Source organism: Harpia harpyja, chromosome W (genome assembly GCF_026419915.1).
Source record: "Harpia harpyja isolate bHarHar1 chromosome W, bHarHar1 primary haplotype, whole genome shotgun sequence".
Classification (NCBI taxonomy): Eukaryota; Metazoa; Chordata; class Aves; order Accipitriformes; family Accipitridae; genus Harpia; species Harpia harpyja.
In genome coordinates, this window is record NC_068968.1 from 22,026,660 (window position 1) to 22,050,122 (window position 23,463).

A 23,463-nucleotide genomic window follows, 5' to 3' on the forward strand; every position below is an offset into this window, starting at 1 on the left:
AACCGATAACTTTATCATACCATAAACCAGTGTTATACAATACATCAAAGCAAAAACCTTAATCCACCTCCCACGGATGATAAGCAGCAGAACAGGGACTACATACAGCAAGTGAGGTGATACATAACAGAACTTTAAAAACCAGAGCAACAACTCTAAGAACACATAAATCAACATAATGACCAGTGACTATTACACCAATATAATGAATGCTTATAACAAGTTCGTTTTAACAAGCTCTGGTCAGGTTTGTCGTTATCTCAATCCTTTGTGCCCAATGTTGGGTGCCAAAATGGACTGTCGTGGGTCCACCCCAGCCAGCAACTAAGCACCACACAGCCGCTCACTCACTCCCCCCCACCCAGTGGGATGGGGGAGGGAATCGGGAAAAGAAGCAAAACTCGTGGGTTGAGATAAGAATGGTTTAATAGAACAGAAAAGAAGAAACTAATAATGATAATGATAACACTAATAAAATGACAGCAGTAATAATAAAAGGATTGGAATGTACAAATGATGCACAGTGCAATTGCTCACCACCCGCCAATCGACGCCCAGTTAGTCCCCAAATGGCAATCCCCCCCTGCCCCCACTCCCCCCAGTTTATATACTAGATGTGATGTCACATGGTATGGAATACCCCATTGGCCACTTTGGGTCAGCTGCCCTGGCTGTGTCCTGTGCCCCTCCAGCTTTCTTGCTGGCTGGGCATCAGAAGCTGAAAAATCCTTGACTTTAGACTAAGCATTACTTAGCAACAACTGAAAACATCAGTGTTATCAACATTCTTCTCATACTGAACTCAAAACATAGCACTGTACCAGCTACTAGGAAGACAATTAACTCTATCCCAGCTGAAACCAGGACAATACTAAAAGACAGTGACGCAGTGTAGTTTCTAATCTTTCACAAGCTTAGTAGATCAATCTCTTTTTAATCTCCATTAATAAGCCATATTTTCCAAGCCACGAATCATCTCTGCTGAAATACAGAGATTCAGAAAATAGTCCTGCAAAAAGACCTTTAGAGGTTGTTCAGTCCCTCTCCTTTCCCCAGAGTAGGATCATCTCCTTTCTCAAGACAGAACATTTGTCATTCCTAACAAATATTTGCATAGCCTGTTCTTAAAAGCCTCCAAAGGTGAAGATTCCACAGCTGCTGTAACCAAGCTATGCTAGAGACTCACTATTTTTCATACAAGAAAGTTTTCCTTAAGATTTAAGCTTCATCGTTGCGGCTGCAATTTCAAGTCCATTATTACTGCCTTTTTAGTCTTCCACTCTCTGGATATATAACAGTAGTGGTTTTCTCAACAACAGCATATACACGAAAACCTTCACTTTGCTCCCCTCCCCTTGTTTCATAGAAATGCAAAGCAGCATGAATATATGATCTCCTTTTTTTTTTTTTTTTTTTTAAACCTCTGTGTGGAGTATATGTGTTACCTGACAATGTGTTTCTGTCTATGCACCAGTAACATAATTCCTTGTTAATTTTATACTGATGAGAAACTGAGGTATACATAGGTGAAACCCTTCTGAATTTGGGATACTAAGTGTAGACAAAGCATGACTAACAGTTCTTAATGAGAAAGGGCATGCTCAAAATGTAATCACCAGACTAAATACAGAAATAAAAGGCATGGCTGTGGGAAAAGCATTCTGCTGGTGGGTTAGAGTCTAATTTCTCCAGATTAGAAAAGAGCATCAAGACTGTAGCAGCTGACAGGCTATTGTTCTTTCCAGATACAGAATCTGCAGAGACAGGAAGGTGAGGAGATGGGTAGCTAAGTTTTAACTTGCATGCAAAGCACCGCCAGAACAAACAAGCTTTCCAGATCATTTCCTACCAAGGAATCAGGGATATCATTTTACTTCAGGGATGTATGACCAACAGAAGGTTGCTGAACTAATGAAGTTCAGATCTCCGTGTCATACATAACACCACAAGCTTCCAGAGTTGAAACCATCCAGTGAAAATGATGGTCATATTGAGCAGGGAAAATGCTTGACTATAGCCAACTAAGACTATTTGGCTTATCTTTCTCCAGCTGTGTGTGGTATAAATGGAAATCAACATTGTTTTATAGGGATTTAGGTCAGTATCCTTTCCACTGTGCCCCTTCTGAGTGGTTTAGCAGCTGCAAGCGCATACAGAAGAATATAGTAGCTCTTCAAGTCCACCATTTATCTTGTGAAAAAAATCTTCTTATAGTTATAAATCTGCAAGTTCTCCCATTCCTTACAGATTTAACCTTCAGCCTACATGCATACTGGCTTGGCACAGACCAGTATGCCAGACACCCAGTATGTGCATCATAGAAACACATGACCTAAAGAGAGACAGTGCTTGGTATAATTCGAAACATCTTGGAGTGTACCTGCATGTCAATAAATATGGGATCTTTGTAACAATTCCAAAGTAGGACTCTATATGGTTTAAATCTGAATGGGAGCCTGAAATGAGAGTGCTGACTCTAACTGCTACTGTGAAGTATCAGGTTGCTTAATTATTTGGAGAGTCAAACCAACCAGACATTCTAGAAAGAACACAGGACCAAGGGTTACAAAGCTGTACACACACAAAATCTGCTCTCAAATTCTGTGAACTTTAGAGAAAGAGAAAACAGTCTTTCATAGCATTTTTTTCCTTTTGAGCCCTCATTTTCTTCTCTGTCCATACCGCAGTCTTACTTGTGGTGCTTCTGTCAAGGAGAGTCTGTTTCATCATCAATCAGGGTCATCGCTGAATATCTTCATAACCCCCTTCTTTAGAGCATGCTGTCATGAATGAGATTTTGTTACATGGCTTTGGTTTAGCAGCAATTTAGGATTTATTAATATTTTTGAGATAGATCACAAGATTAGGTTGTATAATTTTAACAGTACTTAATCATCAGCCAATTTAACAGAGTGATTCAATGGAATTTGTTACAATCAAATTTGCGACTTAGTTAAAGATTTGAAAATGGCAAGGATCACCCGATAGTTACAGCAGGGTTGCACACAGATGGAGGTTAAATCAAATCACACACATGCACAGACAGATAAAACAGTTCTAAACCACATACAGACAGGCAAATAATTCCGAATCAAACTGCAAATGCACACACACAGATACAATAGTTCTGAACCAAATTTTACACACACACACGCACAGGTTAACCTATGATTAAAATTTCCCTTTCGTGAGTTTCATGAATTACTCACTTTTACATGCTGGCATTCATCAATGGACGGTCCGTAAACCTCGTGAAATCAGGCCTTTAAGTCCTTGTGAAATCGTCAACGGACGATCTTTCAATCCTTGCAAAATCTACCCTGAGAGGCATCCCAGCTCAGGGGGAGATACTGGGTCACACAGCCTGCTGCAGTCCCAGAGAGCTCCAAAAGGTCTCACCTTGGATTGCTATTTATAGGGTCTCGAGATGATTGGCTTTAGTCATTATTTTACATTCTGGCCACAATTCGTGCCGAGTCATTCTGATATACAATTCAGGCAGCAGATGGCCCAGGTGTGGCCAGGGGGTGCCTGATGCCCAGAAGTCTCTGCACTTGTAATCAAGATAACAGCACAATGGGAGGTTTTCCCAAAGCATGCATGGCTTATCCTGAGATCTCAGAGTGTCCCCGGGGGCTGCACCACCACACATGCAGCGAAACCAGAGCATGCAATAGCTGTCACCAATTGTAACATCTCTATTTCTGAAACAGTTTTTGGCTGTGATAGCATATGTCCATACATTCTGTATGGTATGTCTAAATATTTTGATGGTTTTAATATTTTGTACCAGCCGTGGAAACTGGTTTGCTGCTAGGTGACTGGAAGAAGTGATATTTGGTAAATAATTATTAGAAATCTTATACTAACACTATGATTGAAACAATAGACAAAAGTGTAGCCAAGTAATTAACTAGTAGAGGTAGTTACTCATAAGTTTTGCAGTTCTTTGCTCTTATGACTGGATGTTCCTGTACGCTAGATGAGAATAATATTGAAACTGACCATATGTGACTGAAACCATGTTAAGCTCCAAGATCAAAGAACAAGGATGACGAACAAAGACTTGAAGGTCAGCCAACAGAATCTCAAATGGGTCGGTGGTCGCAAAAGCAGCCCTTTGACTCAAATGAAGAACCATTGTGCATGATCGGATGTAGGCAGTACTATGATAATCAGTTACAATAATTTTTATGTATATGTATACTAATCTGATTAATATGCAATTAGTTATTCTATATAACCTGTTAGTGCTGAAGCTGTGGTATGCACGCTAGGTGGAACTATCCCCCGTGCATCCAGCGCTGCAATAAAGAATGCCTGCTTTCTAGAACTCCAAAACCAGTCTTAGAGAGTTTCTTCAACCGGCTTTTTGGTATCAGCTGGAGCCTTCATCCAAATATTCACTGGTTGAAGAGCCTTCTTGCATGATACATGGCTGATCAAGCATGAATAGTGTATATCAGATGAGCTTCATGCACTGAAAACAATGGTATGGTCTAAGAACAGTGTTATAAGGGCATGGACAAAAAAATGTTTTCTTTTGCTACTGAAAATGAATTGTCTTCCAATAATGTCAGTATGAAAATGAATGAAGGCTGAGGAGAAGGCAGAGAGCGCAGCAGTGAGCAAAGCTGCAGTACAAAAATAATTAAGTAAAAATTAGATTGCACCTGTTGCAAATATTTTGCTAAAGAAATTAAAATTTGATTATATAAAAGAGATTGGTTTGATTAAGAAGTAGAAAATTGTGAAGCATAGGTATGGGAGTGTTAAGTTTGAAATGTAGTCATAGGAACTTTAGAAAATGTACTATGTGTAACCATAAGAATTCAAGTATTGTCTAAAATCAGTTAACCACAGAAACTTTGACAAAGATTTGTTGATTTGTAGTGTTTTGTTTTAGGAAACTAAGGAAACCATTATGGACACCAGTTTGCTGCTTGGAAACCCCTTACCCTTCCCACCTTGATCTAATTATCGAGGATTCCAATCAGTAGAGTTAAGTGAGATTAACCAATGATTGTTTTAACATAAGAATATTAATAAGATGGTGTGACTGAAGGACCAATTATTAGAAAGGTTAAATTTAAGAATAGACATAGTATGCATTTTTATGTAAACTAATATAGATGATGGTGAGAATTGTACTGCGCAGAATCACCTAAGAGAGGTCAAGAAGCGGACAAGTGAGGAAGACTATGGAAGACCACCAGAGGGCTCCTGAAGACCACCAGAGACCTTCACTGCGCCTGCGTGAAGAGACATTTACATATGCTAATGATTTATCAGAAAGTTAATGATTATGTATAACATTTTCCAGAAATTTAGTGAATATGTATAACAGGTGTGTATTTAACCTGCACAGTTAGACTAGACAGGTGCACACGATAGGTGGAGCGATCCCCCGTGTGCCCAGCGCTGCAATAAAGGAGTGCCTGCTTCTTAACTTCTCATTGCTGTTAAGGAGTTTTATTCCGGATTTTGGTAACAGCTCTGCGGGGTCCCATCTGACAGACAGCTGTGGAGGGAAGCTGTAGGAATCAGAAGTCATTCACTTCAAGGGCAGCTAAACCTTTGATAATCAGAAACAAAAAAATAGACTAAAGGAAAAGCAGGGTTTTTTTATTTACACTTGTTAGACTGGAGCCTCCATAAAGTTCACCAGGGACTTGACTTTTGCTGTTAATTCTCAGTGAAAACCGGTTGTCTGTGGTCAGGCAAGTGACAGCAAGACACTGAAAGAAACATAAAGCAAACTGTTTGATGAAATGACAGCAGGAATTTATAGCTGGAGGCTCCTGCCAAATTGGTGTCAAGTCGGATTTGAACCTGATATCTTCTGTAAATCTTTACCTTGAAAATATGCTTTTTAGCCAGTCCTGAACTGCAGCACTTATCATCATACTTCAGGCTGGCTGAGGGATTTGCTGCAGGCTATGTCTGATTTTCAGCACTTCAGAAAGCACAGTTGTGTGCACCACTTCAAATTTCACAGTACCAGAAGTCGGGGTCTCATTCTTAGAAATGACTGCAGTTTATAAAACCTTTGTGCTGTGGCTGGAAGGCTTTCTTCCAGCTTGGACTACAGATAAGTGTCTGCTCTCTGATGGATTTTTGTGTCGTCTTTGCAGACAATGTCAAAACAGATCGGGCTGTGGCAATGGGGAATGGGATTTATGTTTCTTGGAATTCTTACCCCAACATGACCTGTGGCTACATAGTAAAATGGTGTCATTCATCTGGGTCTGAACCCTGTCGTGTGGACTGGCAGAAATTTCCTTCAAAAACAACAGATGCAGTGATAAAATCTGGTAAGTCAGAAATCATTTTTTGTGTCTTTCTGGTTGAGAGCCTGAGCAGTGAGTGGAATGAGAGCAGCACCAATGCTATTGATTGAGGATTGTTGCATTGCTGTGTGCTTGTGTATATAAATGAACCCATTCTTGGTACTGTGTTTATTTTAATTTCTTACACAGCCTTGCCAAATCCAAATATCAGTCTTGAATTAACTGTTATCATCCTATGTTTATTAACTGTTTTGAAATTACCTCTTCTAGCTACATCCAACAACTTCCTAACTCAGCCTAATGCATAATGGTTAATCTAGGGTTTGGGGTTTTATTTGAATTCTAAACATAAACAGTGCTGCTCAGGATGGGGGGAAGACTAATCCATTGTTTTTACATGAGGTAGATTTTAAGTGTGACCTCCATGTGTTGGCTTGCTGTCAGCAATTGAAATCTCCTGGAACAGGGCACATTCCAGGTCTCTAGATGCTGGTGGGCAGATCAGGGAAATGAAACTCAGCTGTGGTGGGACTAGTAGGAGCAGAAGAGGAAAGAGAGGACCCAAGAAAGATGTAGGATTTTTCTCTGCTCTCTAAAGGTGTCCCAATCCAATGTCGGGGAAGGTTTCGATATGATCCCAAGAGTGAGATTAAGACACAAATGAGGTCAAATGCCGTATACCCAAAAGAGCTTTTATTATCAAAAGTAGAAAAAAGTAGCGATAGGAAAGAATGGAAAAAAAGGCAGAAATCAAGCAAGCAGTCAGGATAGAGTAGCAAGGATAGTCACCACCATGGATCCAGCGGCGTCCCGTTGGTCCTCAGTCTTCAATTCTTCGGTGGTGGGTGCACACCACGGCTTGTCTCCACAGTCTTTTATAGGGCATATTTCAGTGAGGTATGCACATATGTATTGTTCATGCACTGTTCACACGCTGCAGGTTTCGTCTATCACACGACCTTCGTGTGATCAACACCAGAAACCAGTATCTTATCTCAAAGACTATAGTTTCTGTGAGAATGGTAGCCTCCACATTCTTGCATGCTTGTCGGCTTCAGCCCGTTTCCTCTCCTGGATGCCTCAGTGGCCTAGTAATTGTCCTTATGGACGGAGGAATGTCCTGCTTAGACAGGCCATCTCAAAGGGCTCAAGATAAGCAGTTCACAAGTCTTGAGATGAATGGCTTGAGATGACAGTCCAGTCTCTCACATCTAACAATCTTTGAGACAAACAGCTCAAGATAACAATTCAGTCTCTCACAAAAGGGGTATATATTTGGTTTTTAGAAGAGTTTAGTATATAAAGTCTCCATTAGAGAAAACAAATTGGAGCTGTGTACACAGGAAAGTTAGGGGGGGAGGGACCTGGAAGGGGGCAATAGGCTTTCCTGCCTGTAATTTCTGTGGGAGAACTTGTGAGAGAACGAGGGAAACTGCGTAAGGCACAACTGTTATTCTCTGTTTGCTAGCACAAGACACTACTGTTCTTTGTTATAAGTTTGTTGAAGTAAGCACAAAAAGTAGAACAAGGTCGGGTGTACGTGACTGATAACAGGAGGGCAACGTGACCGAAGACAGGGTGCAAGACAGCATGCAGGTGGAGGAACTATTCGCGTGATCAGAAGACTTTATCCAATTAGACTATCGTTTAAGCGCGTGAATGGCACATGTTAACCAATCAACAAATGGCTTATGTGTGAGTAGATACTAGAAACATATATAACCGAGTGTTGCGCAGTTAATAGACGGAGAAACCGTTTGATCCACAGTATCTGTGTTAGTCCGTTTTCTCCCCAGGGCGAGTCCCTGGCGATGTGTCGTTTTCCCTAGATTGTCGCAGCGGAGAAAGTGCGGCAATTTCAACGCTGTGTCCATGTTGTTTTCATTTGTGCTGGCTAGAGCTTGCTTTTTCAAAGCAGACAGTGGTGTGTCTGTCCTAGGATGCACTGCTCTACTCCTGAGCTCTTTCCTGGGATGCTTCTTGCAGCGCATTGTAGGAGTTACCAGACTGCTAGGGCTGGGCTCACCTCTGTGCTTAGTCCTGCCAGGAGAATCTCTCAGGCTGGACCTGAACTCTTGCAAAACCCACTTGACTTCTGTAGAGGTTCAGTGGCATCTTGTTTAGAAAAAATCTTGAAAGTAGTGTACACCCCTGACTTGAGGAAATCCCAGGAAGTGGTAAATTATTTACACATTGTAGTATCAAACACCTATGCCTCCATCAAAGACATGTGAAACTGAAATTTGATTACTATCTGTGTTTTGCAGAGTCAGTTCAGGCCTGGAGTTCATTGCTAAAGTGCTTCAGTATCACTTTTGGGAGTTCTCTGAATTTCTTTTGTACTGTTGCTGTAATAAGCCTGGGTATTTCAAAATGCATTTGTATTTGAGGAGGTGGCAGGATCTACATGGCTGCCATGGGAGGAAAGGAAGGGGATTGTTTCTGGTAACTTCAGTTTGTGTTTCCTCGTGGAAAGAGCAATTTATGCAATTTGAGTAGCCTGTATTGAATCCTAATTGTTTAGAACCAAAATTTCTCCAGGAGCTAGATTTGCTTACTGCTTCTAAACTGCATCTGATGGCATAGCTCTTATAGGAATTATAACTAGTGATAGTATTTATACCTAACACTGGTCTAAGACTTTGTAATTTTTTAATATGTATTTATAGAAGTCTGCATCATGTGAAAGCTAAAAGCATCACTCTTCATAAGTGAAATATTCTTACAGCAATTTTCTCTTGCAGCTCTGTTTAGACCTGGCGTAAGATACAACTTTTCACTATATGGATGCAAATCCAGTGGATATCAGTTATTGAAAAACATAACTGGGTATATGAAAGAGCTCCGTAAGTGCACTTTACAAAGTGAATTTAGACTGTGTCTATTTTTAGCTCAGTGTTGGCAGAAGATGACTGAGACCAGAATCCCCATGCAGTACTACTGACTTCTGCTTGTTCTCTGTATATAATTGTAATACATTTCTCCAGCCACTTCCAGTTCCCAGCATGCAATAAAACTGTGTCCTCCAGCTCGTATGGAGGCACAGGGTGCCAAAGAAGCTTGCTCTGAAGACAGTGGTCTTCAGAGTTGAAGGCACAGGCATAATTTGAACCACAGGGATGGGGTCACTTCCAGAAGAGGCAACTTTTTTTGATTTGTCAAGTCAAAGTAAACTTCTGAGCATATTTGGTACAGCTCAGCAAATATAAAAGATTTCCACAACATTCCTGTTTAAAAGTACTTCTTAGACTAGAACTAAATCCTAGTGACGTGCGGAAAACAGACTCCACAATCAGTGAGATTGTAAAGTAGGTATGTTCATTCAGCGCTGGGCAGCACGGGGGGGTAGTCCCACCAAAGTCGTGCGCACCCGACTCGGCAGTTTGTCTCAAGTTTATACAGTCAAGTGTTACATATTCACAATACGCCTATACACATGCATGACCTATCCCCACTTCATATTAAAATTAGCTCCGAGAGGTCATTTCCATAGTCTCCTCTCAACTGCGCTTGCGCAGTGCCTCTTTATGGTGGTCGTCTGGTGGTCGCAGAGATGAAGATAGATGACTCCTCTTCGTCACCGCTAGTAACCTTTTTTCTTGCGCAGGCTCAGTGATTTCTTGGTATTCACCCAAGCCGCAAGACCAGTCTTGGCTGGCTCTTGGGGCCTGCTCCTGCTTCTTATCAGGAACTGTCTCTGCCTCATTGGCTGGTCCTTGGGACCAGCTCTTCTTATCAAAGACTGTCTTTGCCACAGCTAATTTCAACAATGTAAGCGCTAAACATCATCTCTCATCCCCCTTTATGATGTCTACTGAGATTCTTTTGACTCCCCTTGTCTCAGTCCCCCCTTTTCTAGAAAATAGTAAATTCTTTTACTATATCTAATCCTAGTACTTCTAATACATTGTTTCCCTATCTAGCATCCTCTCAAAGTATTTGTTGGTCTCGAGTTTTCGTCGTAAATGATTCTTTTTCCATTCACTGTAAGAGTCTCCTGTACTCTTACAGCACAAAAAGCCACACCGAACCATTATGCAAAAGACCACAGACAAGAGAATGATGATTATTATAGTGACAAACAATTGCTTCAACCATGCCAAATTTGGCAACCAGGAGGTTAATTTTTCTAATATGCCTGTCAAGCCCCAAGAAGTGTCATCTTGGGAAGCTTCATGTAGTATTTTAGTCTTTTCCCATATCTCTTCAAGATCTGTTTCAGTTCGTTGGTTTTGATTGATATAGGTACAGCAAGTTTGGTTTATAACTACACATAAGCCCCCTTCTTTTGCTAAAAGCATGTCCAATCCCATTCTATTTTGGAATACTACTTTACTTAGGGACTGTATTTCCAGTTGCAGCCCTTGAATCGCATCAATTGTAGCATTTTCTATAACCTCTAATGTAGCAGATATATTCACGATAGCTTTCTCCAACTCACTTACCCCTAAAGAGGGGATTAACCATCGGACAAAACTATGGTACCTAGTACCTCAAATAATTACTGGGTTTTCATTCCGTTTTACACGGAGCCAAGGTGTTCTCAAAAACCCTCGGGGAGGCAAAGTTCCCTCGAATATACTGATCTGAGGTGCAAGGTACCCCCGAACACAGTGTCCCTTCCAGTTCTGGGGTAAACTCTTTCTGGCTCTGCCATCCCCACAGAGCCACCAGTATCCGGGCCCTGTGTTGCATCTTGGACCGAGATGTGTCTCCCTTCTGTCTTGTTCTTGCCCCTTTTCTGGCCCCCTCTTTGGTTTCCGGATATAATAGAAACTGATAGTTAAGTTCAGTCCAAGACGTTCTAATTTTCCTTTATCAAAAGTTCCCAGATTTTCCGCAAGGCTACAATTATCCATGTCTCCCCAAATATTATCAGTAATATTTAAGCAACGGCCAGTAATTAAGACCTCTTTAGGGTCAGGTACCTCCAGATCGAAGCTGGGTCCCCGCTGGGTATTTCCCTTTCCATAAAGGCATAATCCATTCCTGTCTGGCCCGTCTTTAATAAGAGATGTCCAATTTGGTTGGGACTCCTAAAAAGGGGAGTTCCATGTTCCCCTGAGGAAGGGGATTACATACCCAACAATCTGATAAATTTAGTACTTTCGAGATACTCTCTGTCATATTTAAATAAGTATTTCGATCCCAAGCCTGCCCCTTAGGCAAGGTCCAACTCAGGAGCATGACAATCAATGTCTCACAAATTTGAGCTTCAAAGGTCCCTTTCCTTGTGAAGTCCATTGTCCTTTGGGTGCCATCTTCACCCTAGTGTGATGGATCCAGGCGCTCTGTTCCTTGATCCTAATCGCGGTGAAGGAGGTAAGTAATACTTGAAATGGTCCTTCCCACTGCGGCTCCAGAGTTTTTTCTGTAAGAGACTTTATATACACATAATCTCCTGGTTGTATATTATGTACAGGCCCATCCAAACCTCTCCCTCGAGTCCCTACCACATGCTTCCTGATTTTATTAAGTTGCTTACCTAATGCTACCATGTAAGAAGTCATAATTTCATCCCCCGCTTGTACAGACACCCCTCTCTGTATCCCATAGGGTTGTCCATACAGGATTTCAAAGGGGCTCAGTCCTTCTTTCGCCCTTGGTCTTGTTCATATACGCAGAAGGGCTAAAGGGAGAGACTGAGGCCATGTCAAATTTGCTTCTTGTCCTAATTTCACAATTTGCTGTTTGATTAAGTGGTTCATTTTTTCCACTTGACCACTCGACTGGGGGTGATATGGAGTATGAAGCTGCCAATCTATACCCAAATGGCAGCTAATTTGTTGTACTATTTTTGAGACAAAATGTGGTCCTCTGTCAGAGGATATGGTTGCTGGAATCCCAAAACGTGGTATTATCTCTTGTACCAGTATTTTAGTTAGCTCCCGAGCTTTAGCCGTTCTTGTTGGGAATGCTTCTGGCCAACCTGAAAAGGTATCAGTTAATACCAATAAATATCGATACCCCCCTTTTCTTGGAAGTTCTGTAAAATCAATTTGCCATTGTTGTCCAGGCTTATTGCTTTTTCCAATCTGGCCCATTTCCGGCTTGGGGGTATTCTTAGGATTAGTCTGGAGGCAAAGATCACACTGTTGAGTCACCTGTCTCACCGTGGTGTATAAATTTCTAGCCACAATTTCTCTTATCAAATTATTATACAGAGCCTCTGTTCCCCAATGTCTTTTCCTATGTTCCTCCCGTATCAAATGCTATAATAAGCAAGAGGGAACGATTAGCTTTCCTTGTGGGGTATGAGCCCACCCCTCTTCATTATATGACCCTTCTAAATCTGTAATGAGCTTCTGATCTTCCTTGGTGTATTCTGGCTTACCTTCTAGAGAAATCTGCCTATCAGGAATTAAGGCCCCTTCTGTTTTTACCTTTGTTTTGGCCACTTGTCTTGCCTCTCTGTCCGCCAGCTCATTCCCTCTTTCCAAATCTGAGCTCACTTTCTGGTGTGCCTTAATATGCATAATTGCTACTTTCTCAGGGAGCTGGACAGCTTCCAGTAAGTTCAGAATTTCTTCTGCGTGTTTGATATTTTTCCCTTGGGAACTCAATAGTCCTCTCTCCTTCCAAATTGCTCCATGTGCATGTACAACTCCAAAGGCATATTTTGAGTCTGTATAAATGTTCACAACTTTGCCCTGGGCCAATTCCAGGGCGCGGGTCAGAGCAATTATTTCTGCCTTCTGTGTGGAGGTGTTCATGGGCAAAGCCCCTGATTCTATTACCTCTTGGCTGGTGGTGACGGCGTATCCCGCATGTTGATTACCATTTAGGACATAACTGCTTCCGTCTGTGAACCAAGTTTCCCCGTTTTCCATGGGGCTGTCTTTCAGGTCTGGGCGACTGGCGTATGTTGCTTCGATGGTTTCCAAACAGTCATGATGTACCGGTTCTCCTGTGTTCCCGCTGAGAAAAGAAGCTGGGTTGACAATGTTAGTGACTACAATCTCCACATCATCCTGCTCTACCAATATAGCTTGATATCTCAGGAATCTTTGCGGAGAGAGCCAATGTCCACCTTTCGCTTCCAGTACTGCACTGCTGATACTGTGTGAGACACCAAAACATTCATTTTCTGGCCCAGAGTAAACTTTCGGGCTTCCTGTATGTTCAATATCACAGCCGCAACCGCCCGCAGGCATCCAGGCCAACCTTTTGCAGTCGTGTCTAACTGCTTAGAGAGGTAGGCAACTGCCCGTCGATATGGACCCAGGTTTTGTGCTAATATTCCCAGGGCAATGCCCTGCTTCTCGTGGGAGTAAAGAAGAAACGGCTTACTCACATCTGGGAGTCCTAAGGCCGGGGCCGACATCAAAGCCTTTTTCAGTAGCTCAAAGGCTCGTTCGGTCTCCTTGTTCCACTCAAGGTGTTTCTGCTCAGTGGCGTCCATGTCATACAATCTTTCTCTGTTTTGGTGGTGATCAGGATATCATCCACATACTGCAACAGCTTCCCTTCCTCAGACGGGGCTTCCCAGGATTCTAAGTCTTTCGCAAGCTGATTGCCAAAAATGGTAGGACTATTCTTAAATCCTTGTGGCAACACCTTCCAAGTGAGCTGGGTCTTTCGACCACTCTTGGGGTTTTCCCATTCAAATGCAAATAATTTTTGGCTGGCTTCATGGAGAGGGAGGCAAAAGAAAGCATCCTTCAAATCTAAAACAGTAAACCAAGTCAATTCAGGTGTTAATACGGTCAACAGGGTATATGGGTTCGCCACTACTGGGTAAAGATCTTCAGTTATCTTATTCACTGCCCTTAAGTCTTGGACCACCCGATATGACCCATCGGGCTTCCGAACAGGTAATATAGGGGTATTGAATTCAGACTCACACTCTTTTAATAATCCCAACTGCAAAAATTTTTCTATCACCGGCCGGATTCCTTCTCTGTCTTCCTTCTTTAGGGGATATTGTTTAATTCTTACTGGCTTTTGGCCTTCCTTGATCCTAACTTCTACAGGTGGAGCACTTTTCGCTCTTCCAGGTGCATCAGTAGCCCATACCCCTGGGTACACTTGGTTTAAGATTTCCTCATTAATGCTTCCTTCTAGGGGGAGGCTGGTTAAGGTTAGGCTCAATATTTGAATATATTGCTGATCTTTTACCTCCAGAGTAATTTCTCCCTTTCTGAATACAATTTTTGCTCCCAATTGTTCCAACAAGTCCCTTCCCAAAAGTGCCTTTGGGGAGTTGGGCATATATAAAAATTTATGAATGCCCCACTGTTTTCCTCATTTATATTCTAAAGGTTTACAAAAATATGCCTTTTCACTTTGGCCAGTCGCTCCTTTCACCATGACATAATCATCTCCCAGGGGCATCAAAGCTTGATTCAGAACCGAGTATGTTGCTCCTGTATCTACCAAAAGTTCTACCTCTTGTTGTGTTTTCCCTAGCTTAATTATAACCAGTGGATCCGCTAGGGTAGATTCCCCAGGTTCCCGTCAATCTCCCTTCACATGGGCTACCGTTCTTCCTGTTTGAGCCCTCTGATCCTCCTTGTTCCTTGGGCATTCCTTTTTCCAATGACCGAATTTCTTACACAAAGCGCATTGATCCTTGCCCAGTCGGGGCAAGTCTCGTCTAGGCCCTCTTCCTCTTTCTTCCTGGATAATAGCCATTAATTTCCTTTGCCCCTGCCTATATCCTTCCTCTCTGTTACTAAATACTCTCCATGCTTCATCCAACAATATTTCTAAATTCCTACTCTCTGTAGGCCGTAATTTCTGAAGTTTGTGCCTTATATCCCTTGTAGATTGACCCCAAAAACAGGGAGACTAATTGTTGTATTCCTACCTCTGACCCAGGATCCAGCGGTGTGCTGCGGTGCATTACATCCCTCAATCGATCCAGGAATTCAGATGGAGACTTGGAAGGACTCTGTTTAACTGCATATAAAGCTGACCAATTTATAGTTTTGGGGATTGCCCTCTCCATTCCTTTTGTAATCCACTCCTGATACCCCTGCAATCTTTCCATATGTGCAGATCTATTAACATCCCACTTTGGGTCTTGGAGAGGGAAATATTCCTTAATGTCCCCTCCTGTAATCTTATAATGATCTTCAGCTAGGTTCCCTGCTGTTTTTAAAATCAGCTGTTTCTCTGTCTCAGTCATATATTCTAATAATAGCTGTATATCCTTCCAATCAGGGTTATGCTGTTTTACAATAAATTGGAAATGCTTAGTTACACCTATCGGATCTCTCCTATAATCTTTAGCAACCTTTTTCCATTCCCCTAGGTCAGCAGTAGAAAAGGGTACTTTGATTAACATCGTCCCACCATCCGGCCCCACCGCCTCTCGGAGAGGTGCTTGTAAAGCAGTTGAGGTAGTTTTCTTCCTAGTACGGGAAGATACAGGGCTGTTCGGGGGGGTCGGAGTTCTCTCCGAGTCTGCATCCTGTTCCTGTGGTCAAGGGGGAGGCTTAAACAAATCAATTAGATCTTGTTCTGGTGCCTGATGGATTTTATTTGTCTTTGTACATCTTTGTCCAATACTACATGCCGAACAACACCGCCTCAGTTTACCTCTAAGCTCCTTGTTGTTCTCTCGCTCAAGTGCAAGCACCATGGGGTCCTGTGGGGGTACCATTCCACAGTCCCTTTGCCACTCCGGATGATTTCAGAGGGTGAAAAACATGTCTGCATACGAAACCTCATCCCATTTTCCTTCTCTCCTTAAAAACAGCATTAGTTGTAATAAAGTATTATAATCTATTGACCCATTAAGTGGCCACTTAGCATCACCTTCTAACTTAAACAACGGCCACCACTGATTGCAATATTTAATAAGGTTCTTTTTACTTTCCATACCTCCAGTCCCAACAATATCTTTCCAGTGGGCAATTACACAACCCAGAGGACTCTTCCTCAATACTCCTCCTTGATTGTTTCCCATTTTAATACTCTTCCTAATAATTCTTAAGTTTGATTTTGGCTTCTCCTTTTAATAAGCTTCCATGCAAATCGTTCCTTACACTTCTTTATAGTCTTCCCCCAGTTTCCCTCCCACATGTCCCAAATTTCTGGAATTAAATTTTCCTTTACACACCAATCTCACTATTTTGGATTCTTAGTGAACTGTTTCCCAATCATAAAAGTGTGGAATTTGGGGAAAACACTCAAGGCAGTCTGGTTTCCGTCTGCTACAGTACTGCTACAGTACCACCTTCTCCCACAAGATTTACACTTCAACAAAACCCAAGCCAGATGCTAATTACTATATAGTCCAGTTACAAGCCCACATACAAAGCAGGGAATCACCCCTATTAATACGTAAAGACATTCACACATTAACAAACATACATACGCCTATAAATTTCAACATATCATTTCCACACACCCACACAACATCTTTAACATAAATTTCCAAACATTCACATCATACAATCATCGCTCCAGTTGACAACCTTTCAGCAGCTGCAAAAATAAACCAAGCACAATTGCGAGGGGGTCCTCTTACCCCATAACCCTAGCGCAATTGCGAGGGGGTGCGCTTACCCTTCTCCTGCCTCTTATATACCAGTCATCAACAGGTCTGTCCTGGCTCCCGATACTGGGATGCAGCGGTCACCCCGGATTTGCTCGATCTACCCCCAAGATCACAAGTGGCCGCTCTATCGGTCAGCAAATCCCCCCTTGTTACCATACAGGGTACCCTCCTCCCATACGGGGACTACGCTGCACGCCAGACGTATCTGTGCGATTTACCAGCTGCCCCGGCCCGTACAATTTACAGGCTCCCTCTGAGACACATACCGTTTGGTCCACGGCTTCAGGAGGTTGTTGTCTGCTCCCGCGGTGAGCGGCTGGCAGCGGAGGCTCCTCCGAGGAAAGTGCTCGGGGCGCGCCTAGGGGCGTCCGCTCTGCAGTCAGTCCTGCAGCCGAGCAGAGAATCTCCTGCCTGGCTCGCCAAACTGACGTGTGGAAAACAGACTCCACAATCAGCAAGACTGTAAAGTAGGTATGTTCATTCAGCGCTGGGCAGCACGGGGGGTAGTCCCCCCAAAGTCGTGTGCACCCGACTCGGCAGTTTGTCTCAAGTTTATACAGTCAAGTGTTACATATTCACAATACGCCTATACATAGGCATGACCTATCCCTGCTCCATATTAAAATTAGCTCCGAGAGGTCATTTCCATAGTCTCCTCTCAACTGCGCTTGCGCAGTGCCTCTTTATGGTGGTCGTCTGGTGGTCGCAGAGATGAAGATAGATGACTCCTCTTCGTCGCCGCTAGTAACCTTTTTTCTTGCGCAGGCTCAGTGGTTTCTTGGTATTCACCCAAGCCGCAAGACCAGTCTTAGCTGGCTCTTGGGGCCTGCTCCTGCTTCTTATCAGGAACTGTCTCTGCCTCATTGGCTGGTCCTTGGGACCAGCTCTTCTTATCAAAGACTGTCTTTGCCTCAGCTAATTTCAACAATGTAAGCGCTAAACATCATCTCTCATCCCCCTTTATTATGTCTACTGAGATTCTTTTGACTCCCCTTGTCTCACTAGAGTACTGTCGTGGTTTAACCCCAGCCGGCAACTAAGCACCATGCAGCCGCTCACTCGCCTCCCTCACAGTGGGATGGGGGAGAGAATCAGAAGAATAAAAGTGAGAAAACTCGTGGGCTGAGATAAAGACAGTTTAATAGGTAAAGCAAAAGCCGCATACGCAACCAAAGCAAAACAAGGAATTCATTCACTACTTCCCATCAGCAGGCAGGTGTTCAGCCATCTCCAGGAAAGCAGGGTTCCATCATGTGTAGTGGTTACTTGGGAAGACAAACGCCATAGCTCCAAACATCCCCCCTTCCTTCTTCTTCCCCCAGCTTTACATGCTGAGCATGATATCATATGGTCTGGAATATCCCTTGGGTCAGTTGGGGTCAGCTGTCCCGGCTGTGTCCCCTTCCAATTTCTTGTGCACCCCCAGCCTACTCACTGGTGGGGTGGTGTGAGAAGCAGAAAAGGCCTTGACTCTGTGTAAGCACTGCTCAGCAGTAATGAAAACATCTCTGCATTATCAACACTGTTTTCAGCACAAATCCAGAACATAGCCCCATACTAGCTACTATGAAGAAAATTAACTCTATCCCAGCCCAGCCAAAACCAGCACAAGTATAAACCGCACAAGTATAAACCACTTTGAGAAGTGCACTTGTGTTCCCTCCTGTACCAAGTTCACCCCCATCCAGCTAACTGCGGTTTGACCCACGGCTGAGCTTTGATTGCCTGGAGACGCATTAGTGGCTGAATGCTTTCTGTTCCCAGGAATCTGAACATGGCTTTACCCTTTAACATCACAACTCTTGTGTGAAGAGTATTGTAACTACAGTACCCATTTCATTTTGAAGTTTAATATGTTTTCTGCTAGAATAGTTTGCTTGGAAAACTGAGCTGCTGACATAATCTGAGCCTTTGGAAATGCCATTGTTTATCTCATAGCTAAGGTTGAAGGTGAGGTTAAGGCAATTTTACCAGAAACTCAACTTTCAGTCATTTGCATCTCTGTAAAAATCCTGAGCAGTTTCCCAGAAGGCTTTTCTATATGTGTTCTCAACAGATTGGAAGCTTTCAGGGTAAACAGATAAAGACTTGGGGGGAATAAAAATGCATTGGACATGCAGAAGAAACTTTTTAGGAACTGAGAAATGTATTCATTTTGCACAAGAGCAGAGATTTATTCTAAAACTTCAAATTTGCCTTTGGACAGATAACCATCCAGACAAAATAGATGCATTCTTGCATGAGTTCAGCACTGGTAGGTAGTTACAGATCAATGCCAAATGTCAGACTAAGTCGTGTTACATGACCTTACACAGTATCTGCTGTAACACTTTCAGTGGGGTCCAGGTATTGGAATAAGGACTTTTGATGCCTGCTAAGACTATTTCTTTTAAGCTGAGATAGATTTCCATGATAGGAATGTGGAGTTTGTTTAATTTGAAGAGAAGCTGTGCAGTCACAGAGTTAAAGCCTTTAAAAGCTAAGCAATTTGTATGCTCTGAATGTTTATGCAGTCTTTTGGGGTTTGTTGTAGGAAAAAGGGTATTTACATGTATGGGTCTGTAAGAAGGGTGCCCAAGGAGAGATTTTTCTTTCAGCTCCTGTTAGTAGATAATACTGCAGTAATTAATAGCAATGAGACTGACATACTTGTATCTTTGTAATATCACCTACTCCGTCTTTTCACATGTTCTTGAGAGTGAGAGAAACATATTCAGGAAAAAGCTGAACATACTAGCCCTGAAATAAAACTGATGAAACACTTAAGAGGATTCAGTATTTAATGATAGGGTGGTTTCTTACTAGCTTTCTCCTTCATAATTCTCCCTACAGCTCCAAAATGTGCACCAAATTTTACTGTAGAAGAAACTTCTTCAGATTCTATATTGGTAAAATGGGAAGACATTCCTATTGAAGATTGTCAGGGTTTTTTGAGGGATATCGGCTTTCCTTTGCAAAAGGTGAAAAAGATGCTTTAAAGCCTAGACTTTCAGAATCAGGTAAATAAAATCTATAGATTGCAATTTCCTTGCTCAAGGTTGTTGTTTTTTTTTTTAAATAATTTAATTTCACTTTAAAAAAATATGTTTGCATTTCAGTTGCATTACTTCACTGGCATAATTGGCCCCTGATATGTGACAAAGGCATTTGAAATAATCAGCTCATTGTGCGGGTAGCACGGCTGGTTTTTAATATAAGGCAAAAACACACTCCTGTGCTGTTTGGTGCTATGTAAGCAAGCAGCATTGCTAGGATGCTTTACTTTAGTTTTCTTTTACACAGACTGTTCTTCAGGTTTAATATGCTGACTTCAAGAAAGTCTTGCTAAAGCTGAGGCTGTCTTTGTGAATCCTTTCTTACAAGGTATGCTTTTCTTACTGCTTCCAAACAAACAGGGAATCCAGAATTTAAAGTTAAGAATATCACCGACTTAACAAAAAAATCTTTGAAAATACTTGATCTTCAAGGCAAAACAAGTTACCAACTGGACCTACAAGCCTGTACTGCTGGTGGGTTGAGCCCTCCAAACAGCCTCAATATGGTGACAAAGGAGGACTGTAAGTTGAATAACCCTGTTCATTAATATTCTTTAGCACAGGGCCTGTACAATGTATATAAAGCTGAGTTTATTTGTTTTTTTCTGGTCCCTTTTAGGTAGTTTGGGCCTACAGTCTAATTTTTAATTTATTTAGTTGCTTATTTTTAAATACAAAAATTGGTACAGCTCAGGGTGAGGAAAAGATCCTTTCCTATTACAGCTACTTTGTAGTTCATGGTAATGTATGCAAGAAAAATAACTTCTAAACTACTACTAAATATGGTGGAGTCTGAACGTAGTCTTCTCAAGCAGCTAGTTGTTTTTGTCAAGTTTCCCATGATGAATATCTGCTAATACATGGTGGGAAGAAAGACATTGTGGAAATATTTACCAGTTACAGAATTATAAACAGATGCCTCTCTGCTTTGAACTCAGTTTTATCGATCCCCTGACAGAAACAAACCCAGAAAGACAGTTAAAAAAAAAAAAAGAGAGATTGACTTTGGGGAACAAGGAGGGGGGAGTATTTCATATGGAAGAAAGACTAAACACTGGGGTGCAACTAAAATACACAAAAAAAATCGAACTTGAGGCATTTAGCATCAATGGAAGAAGGCAGTGGGAATGTATCAGAGCTAAACTCTTGGGATTAGAAGCATTGTAAACCATATAAAAGGCAGTACAGTTTGTGCAATGAGTTGTTGGCCTATAAGAGCCATTACCAGAGATTTGGCCAGCTCAAGTAACCTGAAAGTGCAATTCCAGTGCTTACTGAGAACAGAAATTACAGTGGCAATCAGTCTTGTGTTGCACATGAAGCCTTTTGCAATTAAGCAATCAGAGAGAAGTATCCACTGATTCCTGTAGTTATCACTGAATCAGCTCTGTTTATGGATGGACTTTTGCCCTTCCAGCAAAGGGGAAGTGTATGGTATAGGTCACTGTTTGCAGACCACTGTTAGATGAGTTTGATGAAACGGTCTCTAATCTGTGAGAATGTTAGAAAAGGCATAAAACTTGCTGGTAACTTTGGATATATGTTTACTGTCTCTTCTTTTTTTTTGTCCCCCAGCTGTAGGATTAATCATTGCAATTCTCATCCCTGTGGCAGTGGTTGTGCTGTTTGGAGTGGCGGCCAGCATCTTCTGCTACCAAAAGAGGGAATGGTAAATGCATTCAGTTCTGATCTTTTCCTGGATGTGTTTGCTTCAGTGCTAGAGTTTTCCATGTTTTTAGTTACTCTCTATTTTTTTCCAAGTAACTAAAAATTTCAGTGCGCTTTTACAGACCTTTGTGTAAAGGTGGGCGGCAAAAACACATTGTAGAAGGTGAGGGAGAAATTGAGTTGGAGAGAGGTCAGAGTGAAGAATGCAAAAAAGTTTTGCAGGAGCCCATCTCCCAGTGAGAACCATTTATAAATAGTTCCAAAATGGAAATAAGCTGGCAACATCATAATTTGTGAGCCATCCACAAACACTCAGGTAGACATCCCATCTTCAACCTCTCGTAAACATGGCATATCAAGTTCCCCAGTTTAAAAATAAAAATTGGGTTTGCTGTTCTTTCCATTAAATACTCAGTGAAAGTGTAATGCACTAAATCTTTGTGCCAGATGTCTTCAGTATTCTGAATTAAAGGGAAATGTCCTGACTCCTTTAGTGTATTGGCAATCTGTTTCAGGACTTGGTAACTTTTAAAAGTTCGTTCTTTCCTCTTTAAAGGATTAAAGAAACGTTTTATCCAGAGATCCTGCATCCTGAGAACAGTAAGGCACTGCAGTTTCAGAAGAGCATCTGTGAGGTAATCCTCATTTTAAATCTAGTATTTTAAACTTCTAAAAGGTATTGTGAGTAAAGAAGTCTTTTGTAAACTTTGAGTCTTCTGCTCCAGTTGTAAAAAAAACCCCAAACCTCTGTGGCAGGGGGGAACAGGACAAGCTACCGAGTAACTTTTGTCAGGTGCTATCTAGAGCTGTCATGTTGTTAATGTAGTTACTTGCAAAGTTTGAACTAGGAAAGGACTGCTGCATTTCTCTCCTCCCACACTAATGGGAAGTCTCAGTACATGATAACGATGTGGGAGTAACATACCCATCTTTGTCATAGTGTTAGGAGAAGTAGAAAGTGTGGAGAAGCACACATGCCACATCTCCAACCTTCTGGTAGACATAATAGCTGGAACTGAGCGTAACATTTAAATAACCTTCTGGAATGGGTTATACAAAGCCAAGATTTGGGGAAAGAGTTCTCAAACACTTACTGCAAGATCTGGAGTCTCTTTAAGTTGACTGAAATACTTTTAATGTTAACAGGAATATGTGATGAGCCGGAAAATGAGAATCAAAATGCTTTTTTAATATTGTACTAATGGCAGTGGGATGAATGCAAGCCACAAGCCAACATACTGATTTAATTTGGGCAAGTTATTGCTTTCAGGATTTGCAGGTATTCTGGCTAGCCTCTCCCCCTTCTCCTTTTTCTCACTTCAGGGGAATAAGACACTTAAAACACTGGAAATGACCCCCTGTATTCCCAATAGTGTTGAAGTGGTGGAAACACGGTCTGTAGCTCCCAAAATTGAAGACACAGAAATTATGTCCCTGGCAGCAGACACCACTGTGCTGGAAGATGGCTCTGACTCAGAAATAGAGAACCACATGGTTGTGTCCTACTGCCCCCCTATCATTGAAGAGGAGATCTCAAATCCCCCTATGGATGAACTTGTGGGGTCATCTCAGGTGGTTTACACTGATATCCAGTCAATGTATCAACCTCAAATTAAACCAGAGGAGGAGCCAGAAATAGACTTAGTGACTACAGCAGGCTATAAGCCACAAATGCAGCTGCCTATCAGTGCCCTGAAAAGAGAGAGTTGCTCACCTGCAGAGGAAGAATTGGATAAAACTGCAGGTTACAGGCCTCAAGCAAACACAAATGCCTGGAACGTGGACACTCCAGACTCTCCTGGATCAGTTGAAAGCAAAAATGAAAATGCATCTTTTGGGAGCCCATGCTCCATTAATTCCCGACAGTTTCTGCTTCCCCCAAAAAATCATGAAGACTCTCCCAAACCCAGTAACATAGGATGGGCCTTTACACACTTTTTTTCAGAACAAACCGAATGATTAA

The 23,463-nt window shown here is 42.0% G+C and overlaps 1 protein-coding gene across 1 annotated transcript; it reads left to right on the top strand.

Moving 5' to 3' along the window:
* The first annotated feature begins 3,231 nt into the window (after positions 1-3,231).
* Positions 3,232-23,463, top strand: LOC128136151 (leukemia inhibitory factor receptor-like). The gene is given in 10 exon segments (XM_052775324.1): positions 3,232-3,238; positions 6,135-6,314; positions 9,035-9,136; positions 19,630-19,725; positions 19,728-19,796; positions 20,193-20,354; positions 21,408-21,501; positions 22,057-22,135; positions 22,824-23,435; positions 23,437-23,463. Coding segments are annotated over 10 exon segments (1,428 nt in total).